This window comes from Pan paniscus, chromosome 10, assembly GCF_029289425.2.
Source record: "Pan paniscus chromosome 10, NHGRI_mPanPan1-v2.0_pri, whole genome shotgun sequence".
NCBI classification, from domain to species: domain Eukaryota; kingdom Metazoa; phylum Chordata; class Mammalia; order Primates; family Hominidae; genus Pan; species Pan paniscus.
The window spans coordinates 119,379,061-119,398,675 of NC_073259.2; the positions used below are offsets into that span (position 1 = coordinate 119,379,061).

General features: G+C 51.2%; 1 protein-coding gene across 7 annotated transcripts in view; it reads left to right on the forward strand.

Moving 5' to 3' along the window:
• Positions 1 to 19,615, forward strand: part of CUX2 (cut like homeobox 2) — a 323,266-nt gene that overhangs the window by 285,048 nt on the left and 18,603 nt on the right. For 6 of the 7 annotated variants that reach the window (XM_034934493.2, XM_034934495.4, XM_034934490.4 and 3 more), the window contains 3 exons: positions 1,748 to 2,511; positions 4,147 to 4,306; positions 16,566 to 16,835. In XM_034934493.2, the coding sequence (XP_034790384.1) occupies positions 1,748 to 2,511; positions 4,147 to 4,306; positions 16,566 to 16,835 (1,194 nt within the window). The remainder of the gene's footprint in view (positions 1 to 1,747; positions 2,512 to 4,146; positions 4,307 to 16,565; positions 16,836 to 19,615) is intronic. The other variant, XM_057299529.2, reaches the window with a different exon arrangement.

Consider the following 19,615-nt stretch of genomic DNA (forward strand, 5'->3'; position numbering starts at 1 on the left):
CACTTTTTTGTAGAGTCAGGGTCTCATTTTGTAGCCTAGGCTGGTCTTCAGCTCCTGGGCTCTAGTAATCCTCCTGCCTCACCCTCCCAAAGTGCTGGGATTATAAGCATAAGCCACTGCTCCCAGCCTTCACCTGCTTTTTTCACTCAATATTATGTTATTAGGATTCACACAAAGGGCACGGTAGCTCATACCTGTAGTCCTAGCTACTCGGGAGGCTGAGGCAGGAGAACCACTTGAGCCCAGGAGTTTGAGACCACAGAGAGCTATGATCGCACCTGAGATCGAGCCACTGCACTCCAGCCTGGGAAGCATAGCAAGACCACATCTCTTTTTAAAAAAAAAAAAAGATTCATATCTGATTTTGCATGAGGACTTCCTTTTTCACTGCTGCATAGTGTTCCATTGTGTGATCATCCCACTATTTTTTTTTTCTAGAGATGGATGTCTCATTCTGTCACCCAGGTCGGAGTGCAATCTTGGTTCACTGCAGCCTCGAATTCCCAGGCTCAAGCAATGCTCCCAACTCAGACCCTGAGGTACAGGTGTGAGCCACCACGCCTGGCTAATTTTTGTATTTTTTGCAGAGACTGAGTTTTGCCATGTTGCCCAGGCTGGTCTTGAACTCCTAAACTCAGACAATTTGACTGCCTCAGCCTCCCAAAGTGCTGGGATGACAGGTGTGAGTCACTGTGCCTGGCCCATCCCACTGTTTTTGATCCATTCTCTGCATGGGCATTTGGATTCATTGCTATTAGAACAAGTGAAGGGCTGGGCACAGTGGCTCGAGCCTGTAATCCCTACACTTTGGGAGGCTGAGGAGGGCAGATCACTTGAGCCCAGGAGTTTGAGACCACCCTGGGCAATATGGCAAAACCCCGTCTCTACAAAAAATACAAAAATTAGCTGAGCATGGTGGCACATGCTTGTAGTCCCAGCACTTTGGGAGGCCCAGGCAGGAGAATCACTTGAAGCCAGGAGTTTGAAACCAGCCTGGGCAACATGGCAAGACCCCATCTCTATGAAAGAAAGGAAGGAAGAAAGGGAAGGGAAATGAGGAAGGAAAGAAATATTTTTAAAGAATTTTTTTTTTAAAACAGAACAAGTGAACAAGCCACTTTTCTGTGCCTTCGTGTTTTCTTTGTCTTTGAACATTTGCTTGGTTGGATCATTGCCTATGTAAAAGTCAGGTCAGGCCGGGCACTGTGGTTCATGCCTGTCATCTCAGCACTTTGGGAGGCTGAGGGGTAGATCACTTGAGCTCAGGAATTCGAGACCAGCCTGACCAACATGGCAAAACCCTGTCTCTACTAAAGCTAAATAGCTGGGCATGGTGGTGCACACCTGTAATCCCAGCTACTCAGGAGGCTGAGGTAGGAGAATTGCTGGAAGTGGGGAGGCAGAGGTTGCAGTGAGCTGAGATCGTGCCATTGCACTCCATCCTGGGCAACAGAGTGAGACTCCATCTCAAAACAAAACAAAACAAAAGTCAGGTCTGTGTTTGCACTGCATTATCCGCATGAGCATGTTCTCTGCATATGCCAAAACCTCACTGTCAACCGAATTTTGGGTGGCTGCCTAATATTCTGCCACAGGGAGGGATCATAATTTAGTTAGCCAATCCCCAGTTGCTGGACACAGGTTGCCTGGACACCGTGCTGGCATCAACAGGAATGCTGTGAACATCGTCCCCTGCATGCCGAGCTCTGACCCTGGGCCTCGGGCCGTCCTGTCCCCCTCCCCGCAGGCGAGCCCAAGACCTCAGTGGCCCCACTGAGCATCGCCAACGGCACGGCCCCCGCCAGCACCTCGGAGGACGCCATCAAGAGCATCCTGGAGCAGGCACGCCGTGAGATGCAGGCGCAACAGCAGGCGCTGCTGGAGATGGAGGTGGCGCCCAGGGGCCGCTCGGTGCCCCCCTCGCCCCCGGAGCGGCCATCGCTGGCCACCGCGAGCCAGAACGGGGCCCCGGCCTTGGTGAAGCAGGAGGAGGGCGGCGGGGGCCCCGCGCAGGCGCCGCTCCCGGTCCTGTCCCCCGCCGCCTTCGTGCAGAGCATCATCCGCAAGGTCAAGTCCGAGATCGGCGACGCCGGCTACTTCGACCACCACTGGGCCTCCGACCGCGGCCTGCTCAGCCGCCCCTACGCCTCCGTGTCGCCCTCGCTGTCCTCCTCCTCCTCCTCTGGCTACTCTGGCCAGCCCAACGGCCGCGCCTGGCCCCGCGGGGACGAGGCCCCTGTGCCCCCCGAGGACGAGGCGGCGGCAGGGGCGGAGGACGAACCCCCCAGGACGGGCGAGCTCAAGGCTGAGGGCGCGACGGCCGAGGCGGGCGCGCGGCTGCCCTACTACCCAGCCTACGTGCCGCGCACCCTGAAGCCCACCGTGCCGCCGCTGACCCCCGAGCAGTACGAGCTGTACATGTACCGTGAGGTAGACACGCTGGAGCTCACCCGCCAGGTCAAGGAGAAGCTGGCCAAGAACGGCATCTGCCAGAGGATCTTCGGGGAGAAGGTGAGTGCAGGGCGGGCCCCCGGTGTCTGGGCTCTGGGAGGAGATGTCGGAGAAGTAGGATGCCCACCCAAGCAGGCTGGCGGGACCCCAGGGGCCCAGGCCCTTCATTCCTGAGTCCTGCTGTCCCTGGGTCCCGCAGGAAGGAGGGCCACTGTTCTGCTCCGTGGTTGTTAAAACCAGGAAATGCTTCCATCCTGGGCAGCAAACAGCCACTTAACTCCCCTCCTCCAGGACCCTCCAGATCGCCTGAGGTCCAGCCACTAAAGGGTTAAGTGGCAGGACTTGGTGGCTCACGCCTGTAATCCCAGCACTTTGGGAGACGGAGGTGGGAAGATCTCTTGAGCCCAGAAGTTTGAGACCAGCCTGGCCAACGTGGTGAAACCCCGTCTCTACTAAAAAATACAAAAATTAAGCTGGGCACGGTGGCTCACACCTGTAATCCCAGCACTTTGGGAGGCTGAGGCGGGCAGATCATGAGATCAAGAGATCAAGACCATCCTGGCCAACATGGTGAAACCCCATCTCTACTAAAAATACAAAAATTAGCTGGGCTTGGTGTCCTGTGCCGGTATAGTCATGGCTACTTAGGAGACTGAGGCAGGAGCATCACTTGAACCTGGGAGGCAGGGGTTGCAGCGAGCCAAGATCTCGCTACTGCGCTCCAGCCTGGGTGACAGAACGATACTCCATCTCAAAAGAAAAAAAAAAAAAGTGTTTGGGAGCAGCCTGGGCAATGTAGCAAGACCCCCATCTCTACAAAATAAAAAAAATTAGCCAAGTGTGGTGGTGCACAGCTACTCAGGAGGCTGAGGTGGGAGAATTGCTTGAACCCAGGTGGTCGAGGCTACAGTGAGCCATGATCACACCAGTGCACTCCAGCCTGGGCAACAGAGCAAGACCTCATCCCCCCAAAAATAAATAAAATTTTAAAAAGAAAGGGTTAAATAAAGCTCACCCCAGCCAGGGGACCTCAGTGTTTCCTGATTGGTTGGTGCCCCTGCAATGCCAGTTTTAAGTGTCACCTCTACCTTTAGCAAGGGAATAGGCAAAGGGCCAAGCAAGCTCGGAGGAGGGAGAAATGACTTAAGTGGGAGGTCAGGGAAGGCTTCCTGGAGGAGGGGGGCACTGAAGGATTTTTACATGTAGGGACATTAGGGAGGGTACTGGAGGGGAAGGGCACAGCAACAGCACATGGCAGGCACCTATGAGGAACAAATGAAGGCCGCCTGGACTCCAACAGAGGGGAGGGGATGGGAGGCTGGGCATGGTGGCTCACGCCTATAATCCCAACACTGTGGGAGGCTGAGTTGGGTGGATCACTTGAGGTCAGGAGTTCGAAACCAGCCTGGCCAATGTGGCAAAACCCCATCGCTACTAAAAATACAAAAATTAGCCAGACGTGCACCAGCCTGGTACAAGTCCCAACTACTAAGGAGGCTGAGGCAGGAGAATCATTTGAACCTGGGAGGCGGAGTTTGCAGTGAGCTGAGATGGTGCCACTGCACTCCATCCTGGGCGACAGACAACGCGAGACTCTGCCTCAAAAAAAAAAAAAAAAAGGTTGGGGAGGAGAGTGAGGGCCAGGCCCATGTCCCAGGGGCCTGCTGACCTACCCCCCTGGCCCGCCCCTCGCAGGTGCTGGGCCTGTCACAGGGCAGCGTGAGCGACATGCTGTCCCGGCCGAAGCCATGGAGCAAGCTGACGCAGAAGGGGCGGGAGCCCTTCATCCGCATGCAGCTGTGGCTCTCTGACCAGCTCGGCCAGGCAGTGGGCCAGCAGCCTGGTGCCTCCCAGGGTGAGTGCGGGCAGGAGCATCTCAGGGGGTGCTGGCAAACTTCCCACCTGCGCAGTGGCGCGTCCGCCTGGCTTTACTGCCCGAGTCTACCTATCTCTCCCTCCCCACTGCCCTGGCTTTCATCCCAGTCACTGTCATGGCTGCACTGGAACATGGCGGGGGGTCCTGGGGTTTCTCTGCTCCCCTTTCTTCCTTCCTCCAACCAGAGGGAGGCTTCTAGAAGCCGCACGCCTGATGCACTGGGTCCTGGCTTTAAGCCTCCAAGTGGCTCCATGGTGCTCAGAGCAGGTGGAGAATGTGTTTTGCATGTGGAGTCCCACATGTGGAATTGCTCATCGATCTCAGCTCTGTTTCCTGAAGACCTAGCGTGCAGCCTCAGACTCCTTCTTAGCACAGGGCCTTGGGCAGTGCCACCCAGCTGCCCATGATGGCACGAGCAGGCTGGAGTGTCAGCTTTGCCGGGGTGAGGACACGGAGGCTCAGAGGGATGCCCAAAGTCCCAGAGTCTGGAAGTGCTAGGGGGAGCCCCAGCTCCCTGCCGCTGTGGGGACCAGCGGATAAGTCTGCCAGGACCCTGGTGAGGCACCTACCCGGGCCCTGCACTGGAATGAGGGCATGTGACTGCAAGGACAGGACATCAGACCTGCCCACTGAGAAGGGCAGAGACCAGGGGAGGCCAGACCCTGAGTCCAAGGATCTGAGCTCAGTCTTGTCAATAGGACAAAACCATATCTCAGGTTCACAGAAACGAGCCAGGTCAGCAGGCCCATATCAACAGGAATATGGACTGGAAACATAATGTCAAGTGACAAAAGCCTCCATCCCAGTGACAGTGCTTACTATAGAAGCTAACACCTACAGGATGAGACTGCACACTGGTGTAGCTGTATGGCTGCAGACTTATGCATTAATATTTAAAAAGAGGCTGAGGACAGGCATGGGGGCTCACGCCTGTAATCCCAGCACTTTGGGAGGCTGAGGCTGGAGGATCTCTTGAAGCCAGGAGTTCAAGATCAGCCTGGGCAATAGAGGGAGACCGTGTCTCTACAAAATATAAAAATAATCAGCCGGAATGGTACGCACCTGTGGTCCCAGCTACTCGGGAGGCTGAGGCAGGAGGATCACTTGAGCTGTGATCATCCCACTGCACTCCGGCTTGGGTGACAGAGTAAGACCTTGTCTCAGAAAAAAGGAGGCCGAGCACAGTGGCTCACGCCTGTAATCCCAATACTTTGGGAGGTGAAGGCAGGAGGATCTCTTGAAGCCTGGAGTTTGAAATCAGCCTTGGCAACATGGCGAAACCTCATCTCTACAAATAAAAAATTAGCCGGGTATGGTAGCATGTGCCTGTAAGGGTGAGGCAGGAGGATCGCTTAAGCCCAGGAGTTCGAGGCTGCAGTGAGCTATGATCATGCCACTGCAGTGCATCTCACACTGCACTGGGCAAGTGAGACCATCTCTAAAAGAATTAATAAAATGAAATGTATAGGCCGGGTGTGATGGCTCACACCTGTAATCCCAGCACTTTGGGAGGCCAAGGCGGGTGGATCACAAAGTCAGGAGTTCGAGACCAGTCTGGCCAACATGGTAAAACCCCGTCTCTACTAAAAATACAAAAAATTAGCTGGAAATGGTGGTGCGCACATGTAATCTTAGCTGCTTAGGAGACTGAAGCAGGAGAATCACGTGACCTGGGAGGCAGAGGTTGCAGTTGAACTGAGATCCTCACCATTGCGCTCCAGCCTGGGCAACAGTGTGAGACTCTGTCTCAAAAAAAAAAAAAAAAGAAAGAAAGAAAGAAATGCATAAGGAGGCAGCCCCCCAGCTGGGGAGGGAGGTTGCACTGGGCAGGGAGGGGGCCAGGAAGAGGCAGGGCATGGTGACTTTGCTCTGCACCTTTCCTATTCTTTTTTTTGTTTTGTTTTGTTTTTGTTTTTGTTTTGAGACAGAGTCTTGCTCTGTTGCCCAGGCTGGAGTGCAATGGCATGATCTCGGCTCACTGCAAGCTCTGCCTCCCGGGTTCAAGCGATTCTCCTGCCTCAGCCTCCCGAGTAGCTGGGGTTACAGGTGTGCGCCACCATGCCCAGCTAATTTTGTATTGTTAGTAGAGACAGGGTTTCTCCATGTTGGTCAGGCTGGTCTTGAACTCCTGACCTCAGGTGATCCACCCACCTTGGCCTCCCAAGGTGCTGGGATTACAGGCGTGAGCCACAGCACCTGGCCCTTTCCTGTTTCTTTAAAACAAGAAGGAAGATTGGAAGTGACGGGGGTGAAGTGTCAGCATCGATTATGGTGATGGGTGGAAGGGAGGGGAGGACTTATATATTGTTGTCTGTATATTTCTATATGTTTTTAATAGTTTATAAATACAATGATTTAAAAACTCCTCTCCATAAGGCTGTAACGAGGATTAAAAGCAGCCATGCTGGCCGGGTGGGGTGCCTCATGCCTGTAATCCCAGCACTTTGGGAGGCTGAGGCAGGCAGATCACAAGGTCAGGAGATTGAGACCATCCTGGCTAACTCGGTGAAACCCGTCTCTACTAAAATTACAAAAAAAAAAAAAAAATTATCCGGGCGTGGTGGCAGGCGCCTGTAGTCCCAGCTACTCAGGAGGCTGAGGCGGGAGAATGGTGTGAATCCGGGAGGTGGAGCTTGCAATGAGCCGAGATCGTGTAACTGCACTCCAGCCTGGGTGACAGAGCGAGACTCCATCTCAAAAGAAAAAAAAAAAAGCAGCCATGCTAATGCTAATGACCGCTGCCACTTACCACACATAGCACCAAGTGGTCGAAGTGCTTTGTCCTGTAATCTTCATATCAGTCTCCACCAAAGGGACTGTTTATCATTTCCATTTCACAGATGAGGAAATCCAGGGGCACGGTAGTGCAGTGACTTGCCCAAGGCCATCATCCAGTGAGTGGCAGAGCTAGGATGAGCACCCTGGGCTGTGGGCCATCAGGCTTCCTGCCCCCTAGGGTCCCCAAATGTGTCTACCCCAGAGCCTACCTGGGAAAAGACTTCCATCCTTTTTTGTTTATAGTGTTGTGGTGCTGAGGGGTTGGTTATAGTGTTGTGGTGGGGGAGGGGTGGGTTTGTTTTATAGTGTTGTGGTGGAGGAGGGGTTGGTTTTGTTTATAGTGTGGTGGTGGGGGAGGGGTTGGTTTTGTTTATAGTGTTGTGGGGGAGGGGTTGGTTTTGTTAATAGTGTTGTGGTAGGGGAGGGGTGGGTTTTGTTTATAGTGTTGTGGTGGGGGAGGGGTTGGTTTTGTTTTATAGTGTTGTGGTGGGGGAGGGGTGGGTTTTGTTTATAGTGTTGTGGTAGGGGAGGGGTGGGTTTTGTTTATAGTGTTGTGGTAGGGGAGGGGTTGGTTTTGTTTATAGTGTTGTGGTGGGGGAGGGGTTGGTTTTGTTTTATAGTGTTGTGGTGGAGGAGGGGTTGGTTTTGTTTATAGTGTTGTGTTGGGGGGTGGGTTTTGTTTATAGTGTGGTGGGGGAGGGGTGGGTTTTGTTTATAGTGTTGTGGTGGAGGAGGGGTGGGTTTTGTTTATAGTGTTGTGGTGGAGGAGGGGTGGGTTTTGTTTATAGTGTTGTGGTGGAGGAGGGGTTGGTTTTGTTTTATAGTGTTGTGGTGGACGAGGGGTTGGTTTTGTTTATAGTGTTGTGTTGGGGGGTGGGTTTTGTTTATAGTGTTGTGGTGGGGGAGGGGTTGGTTTTGTTTATAGTGTTGTGGTGGGGGAGGGGTGGGTTTTGTTTATAGTGTTGTGGTGGGGGAGGGGTGGGTTTTGTTTATAGTGTTGTGGTGGGGGAGGGGTGGGTTTTGTTTTATAGTGTTGTAGGGGAGGGGTGGGTTTTGTTTATAGTGTTGTGTTGGGGGGTGGGTTTTGTTTTATAGTGTGGTGGGGGAGGGGTTGGTTTTGTTTATAGTGTTGTGGTGGGGGAGGGGTTGGTTTTGTTTATAGTGTGGTGGGGGAGGGGTGGGTTTTGTTTTATAGTGTTGTAGGGGAGGGGTGGGTTTTGTTTATAGTGTTGTGTTGGGGGGTGGGTTTTGTTTTATAGTGTGGTGGGGGAGGGGTTGGTTTTGTTTATAGTGTTGTGGTGGGGGAGGGGTTGGTTTTGTTTATAGTGTGGTGGGGGAGGGGTGGGTTTTGTTTATAGCGTTGTGGTGGGGGAGGGGTGGGTTTTGTTTATAGTGTTGTGGTGGGGGAGGGGTGGGTTTTGTTTATAGTGTTGTGGTGGGGGAGGGGTGGGTTTTGTTTATGGTGTTGTGGGGGAGGGGTGGGTTTTGCTTATAGTGTTGTGGTAGGGGAGGGGTGGGTTTTGTTTATAGTGTTGGGGTGGGGGAGGGGTGGGTTTTGTTTTATAGTGTTGTGGTGATGGAGGGGGTTGGTTTTTGGTTTTTTGAGACATAGTCTCACTCTGCCACCCAGGCTGGAGTGGTGAGCCACTGTGCCTGGTCTGTGGTGTTAGGTTTTAACTAACTTTTTTACTGTAGTAAAATTCACATAACAGCTGGGCACCGTGGCTCACACCTGTAATCCCAGCACTTTGGGAGGCCGAGGCGGGCCAATCACTTGAGCCCAGGAATTTGAGACCAGCCTGGCCAACATGGAGAAACCCCGTCTCTCCTAAAAGTACAAAAATTAGCCGGGTGTGGTAGCACACATCTGTAATCCCAGCTACTCGGGAGGCTAAGGCGAGAGGATCGCTTGAACCCAGGAAGCGGAGGTTGCAGTGAGCCGGATGGCACCACTGCACTGCAGCCTGGGTGACAGAGTGAGACTCTGTCTCAAACAAAGAAACAAACAAACAAAAATCACATAACGTAAAATGTACCTTTTAAACCATTTTTGAAGTATACAATTCAGTGGATCTAATACATGCACAATGCGTGTGACCATCACCTCTGTCTAATTCCAGAATATTCCCACCGCCCCAAAAAGGAACCCCATACCCATCCAGCAGTCATTGCCCATCCTCCTTCCCCCCAGCTCCTGGAATTCCGCTTTCTTTCTGTCTGGATTTGCCTCTTCTGAATGTTTCACATAGATGGAATCCTGTACTACTTGGCCTTCTGTGGCTGGCTTCTTTCAGTTAACGTGTTTTCAAGGCTCATACAGGCTGTAGTATGCATCAGAATTTCCTTCCTTTTTTATGGCTAAATGATATTCCGTTGTATGGATAGACCCCATTTTGACTATTTTGAATAATGCTCCTATGAAAATTTGTGTACATATTTGTGTTTGAACCCCCATTTTCAGTTCTTCGAACATATATCTAGGAGTACAGTTGGCTAGATCATATGGTAACTCTTGTGTTTAACTTACTGAGGAAGTTCAAAGGGTTTCTGTTTCTCCAGGTCCTTACCAACATGGGTTATCTCCCATTTGTTGACGCTAGCCATCCTGGTGGGTGTGTAAGTGGTATTTCACTGTAGTTTTTATTTGCATTTCCCCAATGTCTGATTGTTTTGGTTTTAGATTTTATTGTCATGGAAGGATTTGACCACAGGTAGGATAGAGGTAAGCAGAGAAGATGGAGAATGGTGTTCCTTGTGGAAGGAATGGCACAGGCAGCGGCTAGGAGGTGGGACCATGCACGGCCTGGGAAGGGATGTGAGTAGAGGTGGCGGGGTCCCCTGCTCTCCCAGAATAGGAAGCCAAGGCTAGGCACAGTGCCTCACACCTGTAGTCCCAGGACTTTGGGAGGCTAAGGCAGGCGGATCACTTGAGGTCAGGAGTTTGAGACCAGCCTGACCAACATGGCAAAACCCCTTCTGTACGAAATTACAAAAATACAAAAATCAGCTGGGCATGGTGGCAGGTGCCTGTAGTCCCAGCTACTCAGGAGGCTGAGGTATGAGGATGCTTGAGCCTAGGAGGTCAAGGCTGCAGTGAACTGGAGTGAGTGCATTCCAGTCTGGACAATAGAGCGAGACCCTGTCTCAAAAACAATAATAATAATAATGAGGGAATCAGGCCTGGAGGTGGCTACTGTAGCTGCTGGCCCTAGGGAGAGAGGTGATGGCAGAGCCACCCTCACAGCCTCTGCTTGTTCATAACCCACTGGGCCTGGAAGCAAAAGGGTGTATCCATTGCCCACAAAGTCCCACAGAGTCTGGCTGTGGGGCTGGGTGTCAGGACCTGTCCAAGCCCCGCTTGTGTATGCCCTGGCCACTGGGGCGGGCAGGGACCGGCACTGGAACCCTGACCATACCTGTTACTGAAGTTGAGCCAGATGCCATGGGAGGGTTATAAAGCACGCCCTTATCCCCACGTCCACTGCCAGGCGCAGCCCTGGGTATAATCAGCGCTACCTACCGTGGCAGCATCAGTATTCCAGACCCTTCCATCCGAGGTTTCTCAGAATTCTCAAGCAGTCAAGGAAGCCCTGTCCTGTCCCCATACACAGTCCCTGTCTTCCCTCTGTCTCTCTCTTGGTCTCTGTCTCTCTCCTCCAATTTCTTTTGTGTGTGTGTGTGTGTGTGTGTGTGTGTGACAGAGTCTCACTCTGTCGCCCAGGCTGGAGTGCAATGGTGTGATCTCGGCTCACTGTAACCTCCGGCTCCTGGGTTCAAGCAATTCTCCTGCCTCAGTCTCCGAAGTAGCTGGGATTACAGGCACCCAACTAATTTTTTGTATTTTTAGAAGAGACAGGTTTTGCCATGTTGGCCAGGCTGGTCTTGAACTCCTGACCTCAGGTGATCCACCCACCTTGGCCTCCCAAAGTGCTGGGATTACAGGCATGAGCTACTGCACCCAGTCACCTCCAGTGTCTTCTTTCTGTTTTTCTCACTCTGCATTTTTTTGATTCACCTATCTCTCTCTCTCTTTCTCTCTCTCTCTCTCCCCCCCCCCTCTCCCCCTCTCCCTCTCCTCCCCCCACCCCACTCTCTCTCTCCCCCTGCCTCTCTCACCATCTCTCTCCCCCTCTGTTTGCTCTGTCTCTTCCTCCCTGACCCTCCCTGTCCCTCCAGTGCTCTCTTTTCATCTCTCTTGCACCATCCCTATCTCTCCAGGAGAGAGAGATTTCCCAGGATCTGGAACTTTCTGTAGTAAAATAAGGAAAGTCGCGGGCAGACTGGGATGGGTTGGTCACTCTGCTCTCTCTCCTGTCCCCAGCTGCCCACAGCCCTGTCTGGCACCCCACCCACAAGCCCAGCAAGGCAAGAAGACCCTGCCTCTCCCTGTCGTCGCCTCCCTCTCCAGATAACCCAGTTGTTCACATGTGACTCCCCCAGCCCTGTAATTAGCACAGTCTTCCTGATAGAGATAATTTCTGAATCTTTCCATCACTTCGTCAGAAGCGATTCTCAGTCAGAGGAGTCAGAAAGGCGGGGTTCTCCCTGGGGGAGTGGGATTGGGGGGGTGGCTGTGTTCTTTCCTGCCAATCATCTCCATGTCATCCTGTTTGCTTCGCTTCTTGGCCCTCTAGGTTGGGACATGGGTGCAGATAGTTTTCCAAGAGGGAGATGCCTTCAAAGACCCTCAGTTTTTTGTGTTGTTTGTTTGTTTGTTTGTTTGTTTTTGAGGTGGAGTCTTGTTCTTTCACCTAGGCTGGAGTGCAGTGGCGCAATCCTGGCTCACTGCGACCTCTGCCTCCCAGGTTCAACCAATTCTCCTGCCTCAGCCTCCAGAGTAGCTGGGGCTACAGGTGTGTGCAAACACACCTGGCTAATTTTTTGTATTTTTAGTAGAGATGGGGTTTCACCATGTTGGCCAGGCTGGTCTCGAACCCCTGACCTCAGGTGATCCACCCGCGTTGGCCTTCCAAAGTGCAGGGATTACAGGCATGAGCCACCATGCCCGGCCCAAAGACCGTCAGTTTTCCAGCTGGCCCCAGCCCTTCTCCTGCTGCCAACAGTGGGCAGACACCTAGGACAGACTCTCACTTTCCCAGACTGGCCCTCCCACACCAACATGGCATCAGTGTTGGTAACAGTGAGCCTGGAACATGCCCACGTCAGCCTTGGCATCACATGGATGCTACCTGAATGGCCAGGATCAGCTCACTTGGGGCTGGGGGCACAATAGACTTCTTGAGACCTCACGGTCACAAAGGGCCGTGATGCTGCTACTTCGAACTCGGGGGCTTCACCTTGCCCTCTTCAGGAGTACTCAGGGATCCTGGCTGAAATTACTCCATAGGCATCTGCCCAGAGCCCCTGCCCCACCCCCAGGCTCTGGGGACTCACCTGTGACTAACTTGTAGTCCTTGCCTTCAAGGGGCTCACAGTTGGTAGATGAGAGGACAGTGTTGGGCATAACCCAACCCCAGCTCAAGTCCTGACTTTGCCATTTATTGCTGTGTGATCTTGGACACGTTGTCTAACCTCTCTGAACCTCGGTTTCCTCACCCATAAAATGGGATGACATAGCACTTACCTCTTAGAGGTGTCATGAGGGTCACTTGAGATCATGAGCATTGGCCAGCCACAGTGACCCATGCCTGTAATCCCAACACTTTGGGAGGCCGAGGCAGGAGGATGACTTGAGCCCAGGAGTTTGATACCAGCCTGGGCCACATAGTGAAACCCTATCTCTATTTAAAAATACATATACATACATATATATATATATAAAGAGAGAGGGATCATAGGCATAAAGCACATACTACTACACTGGGCATGTAGTAAGTACTCAATAAAGGGAATTTATTAACATCATCATCATTGTCATCAGTAAGGAAGAGATCTGGCCCAAGCAAGAAATTATAGCAAACTGTGACAATATATATTCAAGGTGCTATTAGACCCCAAAAGTCTAATAGACCTCAGGGAAGGGACATTTAGGACTGGATCTTGAGGAATGCATAGGAGTTCAAGATCAGAAGGAAAGTCCTCAGGATGGCAAGACCAGCCTGAGCAAAGACATAGGGGCTTAGAGAGGAGCCTAGATGTTTGTGAAGGGGAGTGAGGGAAATGCTGTAGCTCCAGTTGTCAGGGACAAGGGAGTTCAGAGCCTTAATCACCAAGACAAGGTGATAGACATTTCTTGCGCAAGGGGCAATGGGGAGCCATTGATGATTCTGGAGCATAGGAGTGGTCTGATCCGAGTGACCAACTCACCCACGACAGAGAAGGAAGGAACCCATCCTGGGCTCAGGATGTCTCTTCTGAAAGTAAAGCTGTTGCTCCCTTTTCTTCCAGCTGTCATACATTTTAATGGTTATTTTAACAAGTTTCCAGCAGGTGGCAGTTGAATGCCTCAAGGAAGAGGCATCTTTTTCTAATTTGCTGGGATTAGGTGTGGCCAGTGCTGGGATTCCTAGACCCCACACCATGCTTGCCAACCCATTAGGGGTGCCTCCCTGGGGACGCTCCCACCTTTCCTGGTTTCTCAGGAGGCTCAGCTCACACTGGGACTCCCATGGGTGCCTCTAATGCCCCAGGAGGTGGAGGTGGTAGAGGAGGTGGAGGTGGGCCCTTGCCCCACGTTATCTCATGGAGGTCTCTCGATGGCCCCAAGTAGTATGTGTAATGCTACGTGTCTTATGGCCCCATTTAACAGATGGAAGGACGGAGGCTTGGCAAAGTCATCCACCCGAGATCACAAGCCCCAGATATCTTTCAAATCATTTTTCCAATATATAGTCACACAAAATGTCTTTTGAAAAATGAAAAATGGGCCCGGCATGGTAGTTTAAGCCTGTAATCCCAGTACTTTGGGGGGGCCGAGGAGGGTGGATCACTTGAGGTCAGGAATTCAAGACCAGCCTGGCCAATATGGTGAAACCCCATCTCTACTAAAAATACAAAAGTTAGCCGGGTGTGGTGGCAAACGCTTGTAATCCCAGCTATGGGGGAGGCTGAGGCAGGAGAATCACTTGAACCCAGGAGGCTAGGTTGCAGTGCGCCAAGATCATGCCACTGCACTCCAGCCTGGGCGACAGAGTGAGTGAGACTCCATCTCCAAAAAAAAAGAAAAATGAAAACTGTAGTTTAAAAATCTGTCTACCTTTTTTTTTTTTTGGAAACAGAGTCTTGCTCTATTGCCCAGGCTGGAGTGCAGTGATGTGATCTCGGCTCTCTGCAAGCTCCGCCTCCCAGGTTCAAGCGATTCTGCTGCCTCAGCCTCCCGAGTAGCTGGGATTACAGGCCTGTGCCACCATGCCCAGCTAATTTTTGTATTTTTTAGTAGAGACGGGGTTTCACCATTTGGCCAGGCTGGTCTCCAACTCCTGACCTTAGGTGATCCTCCCACCTTGGCCTCCCAAATTGCTGGGATTGTGGGCATGAGCCACTGCACCCGGCCCCAATCTAGCTTTTTAATGTGGCATTGCACCATGGACATCTTTTCTTTACATTTTCTTTCATTGCCTCGGAAGAGCCCACTGCAGGGATCCCCCATATTTTATTCAGCCAATCTCCTGTGGTTGAACTTGTAGATCATTGCTGACTTCTTTAGTTGTTGCCGTTTATTTAACTTTTCGTTTTGAGGTAACTTCTAATTTACAGAAAAATTGAAACAGTAGAACAGCAAACTCCCTGCACTGTACCCAGTTTGAACAGTTATTAATTTTGCCACAATCGTGCTCTTTCTCTGCCATTTGAGGAATTCATTGACATCTTGTCCCTTTAGCCCTAAATGCTTCAACAAGTGCTTTCCAAAAACAAGAAATTTTACAGTGGTAAAATACTGGCATGTATCCCACCATCTATATTCAGGTTTCTTCAGTTGTCCCAATAATATCCTTTATGAGCTATATAAATTTTTAGATACAATATATAAATCTTGGCCAGGTGCTGTGGCTCACGCCTGCAATACCAGCACTTTGGGAGGCCAAGGCAGGTAGATCACTTGAGATCAGGAGTTTGAGACCAGCCTGGCCAACATGGTGGAACCCCGTCTCTACTAAGAATACAAAAAATTAGCCGGGTGTGGTGGCATGCACCTATAATCCCAGTGACTTAGGAGGCTGAGGCACAAGAATCTCTTGAACCCGTGAGGTGGAGGTTGCAGTGAGCCAAGATCATGCCACTGCACTTCAGCCTGGGTGAAGTTTTTTGAGACAGAGTGAAACTCTTGTCTCAAAAAAAGAAAAATGAGCCAGGCATGATGATGCACACCTGTGGTCCCAGCTACTTGGGAGGCTAAAGTGGAAGGATCACTTGAGCCCAGGAGGTCGAGGTTGCAGTGAGTTATCATCAAGCCACTGCACTCCATCCTGGGCAACACAGCAAGACCCTGTCTCAAAATGAATTAATTAAATAAAATATGTAAATTTCTTTTCCCTGTGCAGGATGAGATTCAAGATCACTTGTGTTTAGTTTTCATGTTTTGATTTCGACAGTTCTGCCTTTCTTTGTTTTCCAGTGTTGCCCTTTCTGAAGAGTAGAGGCTGTTATTTCCTGGACAGTCTGAGTTTGGTTGCCTGATGTTCCCTTGAAATCAGATTCGGGCTGTGTACTTGGGGCTGGGAATATCACAGAAGTGATGCCATGTCCTTCTCAGGCCATCCTCTCAGGAGGCCCATGTTGCTGACTTGCCCTGTGATTGGTGATAGTAACTTGGATCATTGGTTAAGATGGTATCCACCAGTGCCTGTAATCCCAGCTAGTCAGGAGGCTGACGCAGGAGAATCGCTTGAACCCGGGAAAGAGGTTGCAGTGAGCCGAGATCGCACCACTGCACTCCAGCCTGGGTGACAGAGAGAGTCCAACCAGGTCTCTGTACTGTAAAGTGGCTACTTTTCCCTTTGTAATTACTAAGCATCGGCCAGGTGTGGTGGCTCATGTCTGTAATCTCAGCACTTTGGGAGGCTGAGGCGGGTGGATCATGAGGTCAGGAGATCGAGACCGTCCTGGCTAACATGGTGAAACCCCGTCTCTACTAAAGATACAAAAAATTAGCAGGGCGTAGTGGCGCATGCCTGTAGTCCCAGCTACTTGGGAGGCTGAGGCAGGAGAATTGCTTGAACCCGGGAGGCAGAGGTTGCAGTGAGCCGAGATCACACCACTGCACTCCAGCCTAGGCAACAGAGCGAGACTCCGTCTTAAAAAAAAAAAAAAAAAAAAAAAAAATTGCTAAGCATCATGTGGGGAGATACTTGGAGACTTTGTAGAAATCCCAGTCCAGTCCTCATCAAACTTTCATCCACTAGTTTTAGCATCCAGGGTGGTCCCTACCTGAGCGATTATTACTACAGTGGTTGCAAAATGGGTGTTTGGCAACTCTTGGCTGTAAGAAGCAAGCCTCCCGAAAGTGGATGTGTCTGTGCCAGATTATAGTAACCACCTTCTCTTTCTCTGTGGCCCACAGCCAGTCCCACAGAACCAAGGTCCTCACCATCCCCACCCCCCAGCCCCACAGAGCCTGAGAAGAGCTCCCAGGAGCCGTTGAGCCTGTCCCTGGAGAGCAGCAAGGAGAACCAGCAGCCAGAGGGCCGCTCCAGCTCCTCGTTGAGCGGGAAGATGTACTCAGGCAGCCAGGCCCCAGGGGGCATCCAGGAGATCGTGGCCATGTCCCCCGAGCTGGACACGTACTCCATCACCAAGAGGGTGAAGGAGGTCCTCACAGACAACAATCTAGGTACGGAGCGGGTGGGAATCGGAGAGGCTGCCTCCCACCTGGGTTGGCTCCTACTTGCCTTGAAAAGGTGTCTGGAGCTGGGACCCAGTGGCTCATACCTGTAATTCCAGTGCTTTGGGAGGCCAGGGAGGGAGGATCGCTTGAGGCCAGGAGTTTGAGGCCAACCTGGGCAGCATAGCAAGATCTCATATCTTAAAAAAGCTTTTTAAAATTAGCTGAAAACTCCATGCATACAAACTTCACACGTGTTGATGCATGCCTGTAGTCCTAGCAACTCAGGAGCCTGAGGCAGGAGAATCGCGTGAACCCAGGAGTTCAAGGCTGCAGTGAGCTATGATCATGCCACTGCATGCCAGCCTGGGCAACAGAGCAAGACCTTGTCTGTAAAATAAATTAATGGCTGTGCATGGTGGCTCACACCTGTAATCCCAGCATTTTGGGAGGCCCAGGCAGGTGGATCATCTGAGGTCAGCAGTTCGAGATCAGCCTGGCCAACATGGTGAAACCTCGTCTCTACTAAAAATACAAAAAAATTAACCAGGCGTGGTGGCACATGCCTGTAGTCCCAGCTACTTGGGAGGCTGAGGTAGGAGAATTGCTTGAACCTGGGAGGCAGAGGTTGCAGTGAGCCGGATCACACCACTGCACTCTAGCCAGGGCGACAGAGCGAGACCTCATCTCAAAAAAAAAATCAGTCAATCAGTAAAATAAAAAACAGGCTGGGCCCGGTGCCTCACGCCTGTAACCTCAGCACTTTGGGAGGCCAAGGCAGGCGAATCACCTCAGGTCAGGAGTTCCAGATCAGCCTGGCCAACATGGTGAAACCCCATCTCTACTAAAAATACAAAAAGTAGCCGGGTGTGGTGGCATGCACTTGGAATCCCAGCAACTCGGGAGGCTGAGGAGAATCGTTTGAATCCAGGAGGTGGAGGTTGCAGTGAGCCGAGATTGCACCACTGCACTCCAGCCTGGGCAACACAGTGAGACTCCATCTCCAAAAAAATAAAAAATAAAAAAGCTTCCTAAAATTAGCTGCAAACTTCATGCAAACAAACTTCACACATTGTGGTGAATGCCTATAGTCCTCAGGAAGCTGAGGCAGGAGGCCTGCACAAGCCCAGGAATTCAAGGCTGCAGTGAGCTATGATCATGCCATTGCACTCCAGCCTGGGCGACAGAGGAAGACCTTGTATCTAAAAAAGTTAAATTTAAAAAAAAAAAAAGACAAAAGTGCCCACGGTGAGATCCCAGGGCACTGGAGTCAGCCCCAGGGCATCCAGGACCCTGTGTGAGGCATCTGGCTCTGACCTGGGTCTGGGATGGGACAAAGTGAATGCAGGTCTGAGAGGACCTGGAATTCTCAGCCCACGGCTTTAAAAACTTCCTTCCAGGAAGACGTGGAGAACCCCAATCACTGCGGAACTCCAGCTCAGTCCTCACCCAGGGCTGAAGTCTTTGCCCTCTTGGGCCACAGTGGAAAAATCTCTTCTAGGGCTCTTTCCCTTTTTGGGACACAAATTCCTCTGAGTCTTAAATGCAGGTGATGCCCCCCTCCCAGAGGGATGTATGCAAACCCCAACATTTTCACTACAATTCCTGTTATAAAAATAAGACATATTCATTGTTTTAAAGTATACCGAAAAGTACAGGAAAAAAAAGTTACTAAAAAAGTAAATAAATCCCTCCCCATTGGCCTCTCAGACACTTCAGTGTTGTGTGTGTGTGTGTGTGTGTGTGTGTGTGTGTGTTTAAGATGGAGTCTCCTGTCACCCAGGCCCCAGGCTGGAGTGCAGTTGTACGATCTCAGCTCGCTGCAACCTCCGCCTCCCAGGTTCAAGTGATTCTCCTGCCTCAGCCACCCTAGTAGCAGGGATTACAGGCCTGAGCCACCACTCCTGGCTAATTTTTTTATTTTTAGTAGAGACAGAGTTTCACCATGCTGGCCAGACTGGTCACGAACTCTTGACCTCAAGTGATCCTCCCGCCTCATCCTCCCAAAATGCAGGGGTTACAGGTGTGAGCCACCGTGCCCAGCCCACACTTCAGTTTTTTAATGTCTCTTTGACACTTTCTGAACACATATAAGAACATATATACACTTAATTTCCTCTCCTTTTTTTTCTGTGTAGACGAAATGATACAAATATTGAGTTGCAACTTGCTTTTGAAAAATGAACACTAGGCTGGGTGTAGTGGCTCACACCTGTAATCCCAGCACTTTGGGAGGCCGAGGCGGGAGGACTGTTGGAGGGCATGAGTTCCAGACCAGCCTGGGCAACACAGCAAAACCCCGTCTCTACAAAAAACAGAAAAATTAACTGGGCATGGTGGTGTGTGCCTATAGTCCCAGCCACTCGGGAGGATAAGGCAGGAGGATGGCTTGAGCCGAGGAGACAGAGGTTGCAAGTAGCCAAGATCACACCACTGTAGTCCAGCCTGGGTGATAGAGCCAAACTTTGTCCCCCAAAAAATGAAAAATAAAAATACAAAAATTAGCCAGGTGTGGTGGCTTAAACCTGTGCTCTCAGCTACTTGGGAGGCTGAGGTGGGAGGATCACTTGAACCTGGGAGGCAGAGGTTATAGTGAGCTGAGATCACACCACTGCACTCCAGCCTAGGTGATAGAGTGAGACCCTGTCTCAAAAAAAAAAAAAAAAAAAGAAAAGAAAAATGAACACTATTTTGTGGGCACCCTTCCACCCACGTTAGAATAATTCTATTACCCGCATTCTTTTTCACCACTGGAGAGTGTTTCAGGCCATGGATGCGCCACAGTTTTT